Here is a 12,874-nt window from a genome sequence, read left to right as displayed (position 1 = left end):
ATACTTCTGTCACTTGTTTTTCCCTTCTGGGAAAAGAATAAAATTTCTATGATTTGGAATGCATATATTTGGGGGCTACAAACTCATACTATAATCCCTATAATACCCAGCTCAACTTTACATATCTTCACATGACCCAGCATACTGTTAACACACAATGAGTAATCAACCACGTGTGTGTGTGTGTGTGTGCGCGTTTTGTGGTATTAAGGATTGAATCCTTGGCCTCACACATGCTAGGAAGGCACTCAACCAATTTGCAACATCCCCAACTTATTAACTTTTTTAATTTTTGAGATATGATCTCAGTAAGTTGCCCAGGCTGGCATCAAACTTGCAATCCTTCTGCCTTAGCCTCCCAAAAGTTACTGGAATTACATGTGTGTACCACTGTCCAGCAGACATGAGTTTTAATTCTGGCTCTACCACTCATCATCTGTGAGTGGGTCACATATATCCTCCCTTAGCTTATTAGTCTGACAGTGACAAAGAAGGATACAAAAAAAAAATTTTTTTTCATTGGGGTATGTGTATATGAGGATTAGGCAAACTAATTAAGGCAAATTTCTTGGTAAGTCAATTTCTGCAAGCCTCCCTTTTAATTTTTTGCAGTGCTGAGAATCAGACCCAGGACCCTGGGCATTGCTACACAGGCGCTCTACCTCTGAGCCATAGCCCTGGCCCCAGTATAGTGAATTTCTTAGTACAATGCCTGGCATACAGTAAGGACCCAGTAAGTGATTAAGGATTGTTTTTCAGTTGTCCTTTTTAGCACCATAGTCAGAATCCCTTCTCATATAATCTTTTTAAAAATATTTTTTTTAGTTGTAGTTGGGACAATACCTTTATTTTATTTATTTATTTTTATGTGGTGCTGAGATTGAATCCAGCACCTTGCATGTGGTAGACGAGTGCTCTACCACTGAGCCACAACCCCAGCCCCTCCTATAATTTTTATACTAGCATTTAATTACACCACTTCTCTCAAGGTCATAGAGGAAAAATTTGCACATTTCTGAAAGAGGTGTACTTTTTATTTGCACTGGGAATTGAACCCAGGGGTACCTTACCATTGAGCTACATACCCAACCCTTTTTATTTTTTATTTTGAGACAGGGTCTTGCTAAGTTGCTTAGGGTCTCACTAAGTTGATGAGGCTAGCCTCAAACTTGCAATCTTCCTGAGTCACTGGGATCACAGGTGTCACCGCACCCAGCTAAAAGAGGAACACAGTTGGTGATTTTCTTTCTCATTATCTACAAATGTGAAAGCATATTCTTGCAAAAAATGTTTGTTCTCATTTGATTATCATCTCAGTTGAATCTTAAATTCAGAATTCCAATGTTAAATAAAATGCTATTTATTCTATCCTAAATATTACAATACTTAGTAATATCCCTGTAAGAACTTAATGTACACCAAAGAACAAACAGATAAAGGTCTGAGGTAAAATTTATGGTAAATGAAAAAAATATATATATTCATAGCTAGCTCTGTGTATACAGAGAGAAATGGGAAAAACTGACAGCATTTCCCCTAAAGAAACAATATCCACACAGCTTTGTTCCATTTTGTTCTTAAAGTGCAAAAGGATTACCAGTTAAAAGTCAACACAAATAAAGTTTAAAATTTCTTTAATAGGCTCAAAGCTTAGAAGTAGTTAGCATGATCTACTCACATATTGTAAAGGGTTTTAATGAAGTTAGGCACATCTACTAACTCTGAGAGGTGTTAAAATTTTAGAGATACCATACACATTATGATTAAGGAAACATCACCTATTAGAACCGTAAGTTAATCACTTATAGCATGCCTGTCCATCATAAATTCATCTTAAAAAACTATGAACACAACTCACAAAGAACGTTGCCACAATGATGCTATGCAGTTTTAGTTGCCAATGGGTAAAAGTGACTCATATAATTCTATGCCAACCTAGTACAAATCTAGTGCAATATGAAAAACCAAAAAGCTAGAATACGGTTTTGTTATAAATCTTATAAGACCTAAAGACAAAAAAGCATTTTCTATTCACTCTTCTACACATTCTATAAATTGCATTTAGTTTAATGGCTAAGGCTTAATACAGATTGAGCATCCCTAATCTGAAATTCACAACTTTTTCAGCACAGATATGATGCTCACCAAGTTTAAAATTTGGGAGCATTTCAGGTCCAGAATTAGGGATGTTCAACTAGTAAGGTTTTTGCAGACACTTCAAAATCAAATAAAACCTCCCAAATCTGACACACTTCCTCCCAAGCACTTTGGAGAAAGGATACTCAGCCTGTATGTCTGTATAAAAACTGCCTTTCATGGTAATATTTTTAAAAAGTAAAAGCAATTTTCCAATGCTCCAGAAGAGACTTAATGTCATCTAAAATCATGTATCAGTCACATTTCTTTTTAGAACCAGGAAACTTAACTTCAAATATTTGGGACTATTTATCATGCCATACCTTCTCAGCTTCTCCCTTTCTTCCCTCTCCCTTTCTTCTCTTCGTTTCAGGCGCTCCTGGTTTCTTTTCTCCTGCTTCTCAGCTACAACTCTCTTAAAAACAATAAATAAGAAGTTTATTTACTAGGTCAATTATTAATTATCTTTACCTTAAACTTTACCATTTCTGGTTCCCAACATAGTATTATTAACTTCAAGATCTGTTGGGGAAAAAAAAATTCAATCTGACCCTGTCGGATGTAACTATTAAGCTCACACCCTACTTTCTATAAACTTCCTCCCTTTTATGGAAAATGTGCAATATCTCAAACTTTTCCATGATTTTTACATGATATTTCAAAATTACTTCAATAAGACTTTTCTGAATGTTTCCCAGCATTATTTTTTATATATACTTATCATGAACATCAACCATCACAAATATCCATTCCTTATCATTTCCAATGAGGCAATGGTACCATTTCAATGCTGCTGCCTTTAAAGATATGAGTAAAGTGATACAGGATTCTGTTGCTAAGTCTGTTTCTGCAAAGAATCCCAAGTATGCAGTGTTATAAACAGAGCCCATCAACTCTCTGTTAAAATAAAACCCATTTTGACAGTTTTTAGAAATTGTGAGATTTATTCCAGCTACTCAAAAAAATGAAGAGGGGATAAATACATACTGAAAATATGGTTATGTCCTTATTTTTTTTCCCCTTCTCTCTGGTACTGGGGATTGAACACAGAGGTGCTTTACCACTGAGCTACATCCCCAGCCAATTTTATTTATTTTGAGACAGAATTTTGCTAAATTGCTGAGGGTCTAAGTTGTGAAGGTTGGCCTTGAACTTGCAATCTTCCTGCCTCAGCCTTTCCAGTCACTAGGTTTATAGATGTGCACTACCACACCTGATTTCCCTGGGTGTTTTCTGACTCCTCATTATTGTAAAAGTCAAGCCATGAATCTTGGGATCAATTCCAGTGATATAATTACATGGAAAGTGACTCTCCATTGTTGTCAATATTTGGGCCAGTCTTCAACTTGTGACAAAAGGCTACAATACCCTATTCTTTAAAAATAAGCCACATCAGATAGCTGAAAGGCAACTCTGAAAAGTAACTCTGCCTCTCTGCCTTTTACCACTTCAAAATACCTCACTTTTTTTGTGTATATATATTTGCTTATTCCCTCAAAAGCACTAGGGAGATAAGAATTATGCTGCCTTTTTACAATAACACATATTAATTAATAGTGAGTGTCCTCCTTTCATAGGCTGTTCTAATTCCTTCCTGAAACGGAGGAAGGTAGACAAAACTAGAGGTTCTATTTTTTTTAAAAAAACATTTTTTTTTTTTTTTTTTTTTTAGTTTTAGGTGGACACAATACCTTTACTTTGTTTTTATGTGGTGCTGAGAATCGAACCTAATGCCTCACACATGCTAGGCGAGCGCGCTACCACTGGAGCCACATCCCCAGCCCCAAACTAGAGGTTCTATAGGCTTATATTTAGTAAAGAACTCCAAAATATTTCAACACATACTGGGCTCATTTTCTCCATTCTCCTATAACTATTATTGATTTTACTGAAAAGGATAACACCTTACATTTTAGGGTAAGGTGTTATTTTGTAGAAAAGGGTCAGTTTAGAAACCAATTTAAATGACTAATTCAACACAAAATGATACCTCCCAGAATAACAGAATAATACTGAAAAGCCTTTTTCTCAGATATCATCCATTAAACCTGCCTGAATCTCCATTTATAATTCTACACTATTCAGTGTGAACTGTTGACATAAATCACAACTGAGAATACTATTCCAAAGACAACTAATAGTAGATCAAAAAATAAATAGCAAAATAGGACAGTCAGTGATATTAATTTACCAAAGTACCTTTAATTCTTCAAGCTTCTCTCTTATTTCAATAAATCCCAGGTGGAGTTTACCCCCAAAATGATCGGCCAGTCGTCTGTCATTATCATGAAGACCTAAGTAGGCAGAGCAGACTTCACAGACCCGAAGTTTCTGCTGTTGGAAACTGGAAGCTGGCATAGAATTCCGATAAACTTCCTAAACAAAAGTGAGGGATAAAACAAAAATAAAAACATAAATTTCATTAAAAGTCAAACAAAAGGCCATAGAACATTCTGGGGTCTCCAATGCCTTGCCAGATGTATCTTCACCAACAGCTGCCTACCACCCTCTCCTCATACCTCAGGGAGGGGCCTGAAGACCAAGAAAGGATTTTCAGAGCAAAGCAACCAGCTGAAATTGAATCAGTCTACACTGGCTCCATGAGAGTAAGACTCTACCTACACTGCATAGGAGAGGGAAGCCTTGGAGAGCACAGCTGCTGGATAATTGCCCTTGCTCTGAATCCCCCCACCACTTTTTTTTTTAATCTGCCTTTTAAAAAATCTTAGGACATCAGTATTATTACACAATGTGTGAGAAACAGAAATTTATTAAGAACCATCTCTACTCTCCTAGAAGTATGAAGAAAGGACAGAGAACAGCAGGGCAGGAGAAAGTGTCCCAGGGAAAAGAGCCTCTGATGTCTCTTGCAGGTGGAGACAGGAGACTCCTGGTAGAATCAAGCTCCTGGCCAGAATCCGTGCAGAAAGCCCGAGCCAGACTGCATGCATACCACATGCACGTCACAGTGATGCCCACACCAGGATCCACAGATCTCAGGGTCTTCTCACTGTCCACTGATTTGTCTGTCTCTGTATTTTCATTGGAGTCACACTGCTTCTAAATCTAGCACGTTTCTGCCCTTTTTCTCTGAATGCCAGCTCACAAAACCAAGGCATGCAACAACATAGTTGTTGAACGTAAATGGCTATCCTCCTAGTAACCCCCTTCTAGCCCTTGCTATTGTCATGGACTGCCCTATAGAGATACCTTGGGAGGATGTGCTGTTGTCTGCCATGGCCCAACTACTGTGGATAGGAGATTATGCTGGGAGTGGAGGTCCTCAGGAAACAGACAGATAGAAGGCACACTGGCACATCCACTACCTTTCTGCCCTGACTTATTGCTTGGCCATCTCAGGTAGCTGATGCTCAAAGGGATAGAGGGAGGGTAGAAAGGGCAGGCTCACTGGCACTCCTTTAAGTGAACACTGAAAGGATATATAGGACCTGGCAAGGCCTAACTCCCCAACACATAGGCTTCACCTGGAATGTGTAAGCATGCCCGTGGATTATCTAGTGCTGGGGTACCAGGTATGTAGCCACTGCCTCATTGTATTTAGATTTGCCAGGGACAACCAGGTATTACAGGGCTCAAAACCCTCGTTAAGCATGATTGCCATAATTGTTGGGTCCAGGCTTAACAGAATAGCTGAGTAAATATTCCTCACCCTGGCTCTATCATGGGTGGCTCATTATTTGCTCTACTGTGGGCCTCTGCGTGGGGTCCACCATCAGTATTTGACTGGTCAGCATTCCATGCTTCCTTGGAAATGTGCAGGGGATTGTCATATCTTGCCTGCATGAACTTCTTCAGTTGCTTAGTGGTGTTTGCCATAAATCAGTGACACCCAGGCTCTAGACATCCACCATGGGGCCCTCATATTCTTTCCACTGGATGACTTCAGGGGTAAGGTAGAGGAGAGTGCCCTCAAACTCATTCAGCTTCTGCCCAGCCATTAATCCAGTGCTCTGGCTGAAGTGGACGAGTTTGAAATTGCCTCCAGCAATCTCTAGGATGTTCTCTATCTTAAGGTGTAGGTGCACAATGCCCTTCTTGTGGCAATAGCTCAGGACATATATGATCTGCCTGCATAGTCTTCAGGTCTCTTCCTCCAACATACCACCAGATCCAAAAGGCAGTGCCATAGCTGTTCCCCCATGTGCATGCTCCATGATAATGTAAGCTACCCTGCCTAATGCCCCTTAGGATCTGATTATGTCCATGAAGTTGGTCTTGTAGCACCTGGGCCCTTGAAGCACTACACTGTTCTGAATACTTTTCCTACCTATCACTGGAATACCAAATAAGGACACCAGATTAAAAGCAAACAAACAAAAAAACAAAATAAACCCAAGTTTAAAATACATATCGAAACACCACAACCATCAACCACACTATCTAGAAGTCCCACAGCTCACCACCACCAAAAGTTTTCTGTACTTAGAGACAAAAACAGCCAGTCTTATCCAGCCAGTGTTTGAAATTTCCTCACAATGGCTCCTTACGAGGTGACAGCAGGAAACGGCTCAGTTACTCCAGTGCCCATCTCAGTTTTTGGCCTCTAGGATCTTTCTGACTTTCATGATAAGAATAAAAAAGGACCAGGCTGATATGGTGACCCATGCCTGTAATCCCAGCAATCCCAGGAGGGTGAGGCAGGAGGGTCACAAAAGTTCAAAACCAGGCTCAGCAATTTAGTGAGGCCCTAAGCAACTCAGTGAGACCTGGTCTCCAAATAAAAAATAAAAAGGGCTGTGGACGTGGCTCAGTGGTTAAGCACCCTTGGGTTTAAACACTGGTATAACAAAACAAAATAATAAGAAATTGACTTAAGAAGCCTTTTGCTTCTGTGGGTTATGGAGACTGATATTTACTTGCTTAGAAATTAAAATTTGTAGAATTAAAAAAAAAAAGGTCAAACAAGGGGGCTAGGAATGTGGTTCAGTAGTAGAATGTTTGTGTACATGCACAAATCTCTGAGACTGACCCCTTGCCAAAAAAAAAGGCATGGAAGAAAATATAAAAAAGCATGGCTATTTTGTTATGAAAAGTATACATTCTCCTTTGTCCTCCTGTCCACTACATCCTATCCTAGACTACTTCCCTAGAGGTCAAAAGTCACAGGTCCACACACCTTTTGCCAAGAAACTACCTTAATAGTTCTACTATGATACAGAATACAACAGTCTGAAAAGGGTTTATCAATGTTCTTTTCTATAGTTTTTGTTAAAAACATGATGTGGTCAGTCTCTAAACTGCATACCAATGAAGGGTCAAGCAAACAGAAGCCAAGTATAATTGTAAAGGAGTACATGTTTTCCACATTGTTAGACTTCCTTCTCAAAGATTGTTTTCCCCTCCTCGGAAATGTGGATATGCATACACATGGTAAGTCTCCCCACTAAAAGGAATACAGTTCTACTAAGATAAGAGATAAAATGTGTCCCGAGATTAACTCACACATTTTCATTTGTATGAATTAATTCATTAAACAGTAAAAAATGGTGAGTTTCCCTATATATTGTCCTCTTTTTTCTTTACTAACAGGACTCTGACTTTTATTTGAGGTAGCAACAGACCCAGCTAAAAATATGACATTTTCCAAGCTTCCACAGAACTTTGGCTAAGATACTAGTGGAAACTGTCAGGCAGAATATATAGGAAAGTTCTTCAAAAGAGGATAAATAAATTCAGATAAAAACCCACCACTGACTGATGTAACCCTGCAGATAAAAATGAATGAGAAAGTGTATTTATACAGCCTTAAAAGTGTCAATACCAAGGTATTTACTGAAACGCAGTAACTTCCCAGAAAAAAAAATATGTACCATCACCAAAAATGGGGAAAACCACTAACAAATGTTTCAAAAGTATACATCCCTATAGTGATATTCCTATAAAAATCTAATCATGAGAGGCTCGACATGTAGTTCAATGGTAGAGCACTTGCTCAGTATGTGCAAGACCCTCTTTTCAATCCTTAGTATATGAAGGGAAAAAAAAGAAAGGAAGGAGAAAGAACAAAACAAGAAAAGCAAGAAAGGGAAGAAAAGAGAAAAAGAAATCTAACTATGAGTAAATGTTAAGACAAACTCTAACTAAAGGACATTTTACAAAATAACTGATGAATACTTATCAAAACTATGAAGATTGTATTCTTCAAAGACAGACTAGAACAGTTCCAGATTAAAGGAGACTAAAGAGGCCTAACTAAATGACACATACAATCTTGGACTGGATCTTGGAGAGGAAAAATTTTCTTTCTTTAAGAATAAAGAATGTGGGCTGGGGTTGTGGCTAGGCGGTAGAGCGCTCACCTCGAGTGTGCGAGACCCTGGGTTCGATCCTCAGCACCACATAAAAAATAAATAAGTGAAATAAAGGTATTGTGTCCAACTACAACTAAAAAATAAATATTAAAAAAGAATAAAAAATATTATTGGGACAATTGATGATATGTGAACAAAGTCTTTAACAGCCTTGTATAAATACTAATTCTTGATTTTCATAATTGTGCTGTGCTTATATAATAAAACATCCTTATTTTAAACACAAAGTATTTGGGTTAAAGAAGCATCTGTTTTCAGAGTCTCTTTATCATTAGGCAATATTTGCAGCCCTTCTTTTAAAAAATGATTTTATTATGAGACAGGGTCTCACCAAGATGTCCAAACTAGCCTTGAACTTGTAATCCTCCTGCCTCAGCCTACAGAGAGCTGAGATTATAGGTGTTAGCCATTGACCTGACAAGAGGCATCTTAACTGTAACAAATAGACATAGTTTAGCCACATACAGGGAAAAAAATAATATAGTAAATGTTACTTTAAATGGGGTAAAGGATAGAGGAGAAAGTCTTTGTACTATTTTTTACTTTTGTGAAAATAAATCAAAATAAAAATTTTTAAATTAAAACATACATGTACAGATACATGAAGGCATGTCAACTCCATTTTAATGCTTTGATTTTTTTACTTCCTTCACTTAAGGCTGTAGTTTAGACCAATACTGCCACAAATTGATAAGCATCCAGATGAGTCCACACAGAAAGGATGGCTAAACATAGAACTAGAAATAGTCTGTATGTTGGATGGCATTATGGAGTCAAATTATGTTTCCCTAATCCTAAAATATTAGCTGAGAAAATTTGTAGCTTTTAAGCCACAAATTAGTTTTTTTATTATATAGAGCTGAGCACAATCTATAATAGAAAAGTAAAATTTTTAAAGTGTTATTCTTAGTAAAAAAAACTGATAATAATATATGCCTAAGAGGCTAAGCTACTATGTAATATTAGTAAACCTCTGAGTACACATATATTAAGATTCATAGAGCCAGGTGCAGTGGTGCACGCCTGTAATTCTAGTGGCTTGGGAGGCTGAGGCAGGAGGATTGTAAATTCAAAGGCAACCTCAGCAACAGCGAGGTGCTTAGCAGCTCAGTGAGACCTTGTTTTTAAATAAAATACAAAATAGGGCTGGGGATGTGGCTCAGTGGCTGAGTGCCCCGGAGTTCAATTCTCAGTACCAAAGAGGGGAAAAAAAATTCATGAAACTGGCAATTATATTGAAGGAAAAGAAATAATGCTCACTAGCTTGATTATCTTACGAGTCATCATGGAAATTAACTATAATTTAGCTATAGCCATAAAGTACTTTTCATTTAAAAATTACTGTTTATTTTCTGGATTGACAAAATTGCACTTACAGAAACCCTAAATATTTAGACACTGAAATTATCAAGAATGGCTACATGGTATATCTTTTTCTATCTTTCTATTATTATTGGCCATTTAAATTTAACGTAATTGTTGGTATACTGGGTTTAAATTTACCATCTTGCAATTTATTTTCTACTTGTCCTTTACATTATTTATTCCTTTGCTCCTGCTTCTTTTAGAGTATTTTTTTAGAATTCCATTTTATTACTACTATTATCTATAGCTCTTTTTTCTACCTCTAATATTGTCTGTAGGGCTTATGGTATACAATTAACAGAAACTTAATTTACAAGAAAGCCTAGGTAGTTATATAAATATTAGATAAAATAGAACTGAAATCAAGGGACATTCCCAAGGATAAGGGGGGATATTTGGAAATAATTAATGGGTCCATTCATCAAAAAGGCATAATCCTAATAAAAGAGCTTCAAAACAGATGATGAAAGCAAATGACAAAAGGGAAAAACACAGATATACATCCACAATTACTATAGCTTGAAATTTATCCACTCCCCTCTCAATAAACAGCAAAATAGAAAATCAATAGGAAAAGCTGGGCACATAGTGGCACGCACCTATAATCCCAGCTATGCGGGAGGATATCAAGTTTGAGGCCAGCCTGGGTTACTTGGTGAGATCTCTCCTCAGAATAAAAAATAAAAAGGGCTGGGGATGTAGCCCTGTAGTGTTCTACCCAGTGCTCTCCCACTGGGCTAAATCCCATAACCACCACCCCCGTCCCCACCCAAAAAAAACCTTTCACAAATAAAACTCCAGTCCTAGATGGTTTATGGTAAATTCTACCCCAAGAAATAATACCAATTCTAGAAAAAAACATTTTCAGAAAGAGAAAACACTTTCCAACTCGTTTTATAAATTGATATTACCCTGATACCAAACCAAAGACAAAGTTTTTACATCAATAAGTGATTAAGAATTAAGACTGATTAGAGGGGCCAGGGATGTGGCTCAGTATTAGAGAGCTTGCATAAGGCCCTAGGTTTAATCCCCAGTACAACACAAAACAAAACAAAAACAAAAAAAGACTTAAGACTGGTTGGGAAATAAGATACTGGGCATAAGTCTTTCTTCAACTCTCTCCTTTCTGTGGAAAACATCTAACATGTATTAGTTTCTTCCCTTCCTTTAAGTAATATTTTTATTATAATCACATAATATCATAAGGAATATTGAACAATATTTTCTTGATGTTCAGGATCATCATTGTAACGATAGCATTATAGGAGAACTATGAGGAGCAGTCACCATAGTTTTTCCTTTTCTCCTCCCTCCCTCAATTCTTGCCTTTCTGCTCTGCTGACCAGCAATATTAAGGGAGGTTAAGGAAAGATGATAAAGGAGATAAAGATGATAAAGCTGTGATAAGAACTTCTCAGTGTTAGAACTGAGATAATGATCCATCAGACCACAACTTGACCAAGTCCGCTTAACAATGCATAACTTCTTCCCCAATGCCCCATTCTCCTTCTATTTAAACCTTCAGGTCATGTCAGCATCTGGAAAACATGCCTAAAAACATGTCTTCCCAGTGTGGCTACACTAAAAGTTATTTTCCTGCTTTTTTGCAATTACCCTTTGGGTTTGATATTTGGGCTGAGTGGCCAGCCCTGGATTTTGTACCTGACCTGGGACTCCTATAATACTTTTAGTTCATATTTTGTGGGAAATCAAAAAAATCACTGTGAAATTTAAAAAGAAAAAAAAAAGAAGAAAGAAAACTTCCCAAGAGCTAGGGATATGGCTCAGTGGTTGTCTGCCTAGCATGTGTGAGGCCTGGGTTCCATCCCAGCACCACAAAAATTTTTTAAATTAATAAATAAAATGGCTTACCTATATTCTGCCTTTCCTCTCCAGTCTGAAGATCATCAATGATACCAGAAAAGAAGGAAAGAAGGAAAAAGAACAGGCACCCTAAAGCAGTTTGAGTGATAGGGCTTTCCTTTTCATTTTTGATCTGGTCACAAAAGACCCTGTCCTCTTTAACAATTAAACCTCACTGGTGAGAAGTTTAAGGAAAAAAAAAAAAAAAAGATTAGGGTTGGGGAAAGATGCATGGGGTTGAGAAAAAAAACACTGAAAGTAGGTAATCATAAGTCAGACTACCTATAGAAGCCATTCAGATTACTGTAAAGCAAACCAGATGTGATCAGTTAGGAACAGTGGACACAGGTAAAAGAGTACAGTATAATCCCTACCAAAGACATTTGATTTCCTAAAATCTATCAGATGTTCCAATCAAAACAGAACTTTACAGGATATCAGATTTAGACCTGTGCTGAGAAAGAAGAATGCGGTTGGGGATGCAGCTCAATACCAAGACACCTGCCTTATGAAGCCTGGAGGTTCCATCCCAATCCCAAACACCAACAAGAACTTAAGAAAAAAGAATGAGAGAAGGCCCCAAGGCATTAGCACATTAGACTAAGGTGGGAAGAGAATCAAGAATACTATAGCATGGGAGTGAATGAGGGATAGGTTGTCACAGTAACCAAGAATCTGCAGAGTATGCATGTGTCTGTGTCTATAACTGTTGAGTATATGTGACTAGATAGTTTAATACACCTACAAGTTACAAATTTCAATAGATCCATGGCTCCAACTTCCCTAAAACTACTAATTTTGACATAAAACCCAACAGCATAGCACAGACCACTTAAATATTTTCAAATTGGCTTAAATTCCCTTTTAAAACTTTGTAAAAATTTCTAGTCAAATATACCACATGAACAGACACTAAGGTTATACTACTATTAAGAACTTACCTCTGCTTCTCTTTTCTTTGCCCGTGCTTTCTCTACTTCATCCATTACTTTCTGGGATTCTTCCACATTCCCTTCAGCTCCTAGTTGTTCCACCTTGGCTAATAATTTACCAATTTCTTCATTTAATTCATGAACACGTTCTGCCTAGAAACAAACAGAAAAGAAAATCATGAAAAAATAACAGAATATTAAACTTCAAAGTATTTCAGAAATGCTCAGAAAATATTTGTTATC

The 12,874-nt window shown here is 37.4% G+C and overlaps 1 protein-coding gene across 7 annotated transcripts in view; it reads right to left on the bottom strand.

Annotated features, from left to right (window-relative positions):
- The window catches only part of Luc7l2 (LUC7 like 2, pre-mRNA splicing factor), a 71,323-nt gene that overhangs the window by 10,294 nt on the left and 48,155 nt on the right, over nucleotides 1-12,874 (bottom strand). For all 7 annotated transcript variants that reach the window (XM_040291359.2, XM_005332417.5, XM_040291360.2 and 4 more), the window contains 3 exons: nucleotides 12,641-12,784; nucleotides 4,336-4,512; nucleotides 2,460-2,551 (listed from right to left, as the gene is read on the bottom strand). In XM_040291359.2, the coding sequence (XP_040147293.1) occupies nucleotides 2,460-2,551; nucleotides 4,336-4,512; nucleotides 12,641-12,784 (413 nt within the window). The remainder of the gene's footprint in view (nucleotides 1-2,459; nucleotides 2,552-4,335; nucleotides 4,513-12,640; nucleotides 12,785-12,874) is intronic.

This window comes from Ictidomys tridecemlineatus, chromosome 2 (assembly GCF_052094955.1).
Source record: "Ictidomys tridecemlineatus isolate mIctTri1 chromosome 2, mIctTri1.hap1, whole genome shotgun sequence".
Taxonomy (NCBI): Eukaryota; Metazoa; Chordata; class Mammalia; order Rodentia; family Sciuridae; genus Ictidomys; species Ictidomys tridecemlineatus.
The sequence above is the reverse complement of the archived record's forward strand: the minus strand, read 5'-3'. Positions and strand labels throughout refer to the sequence as shown.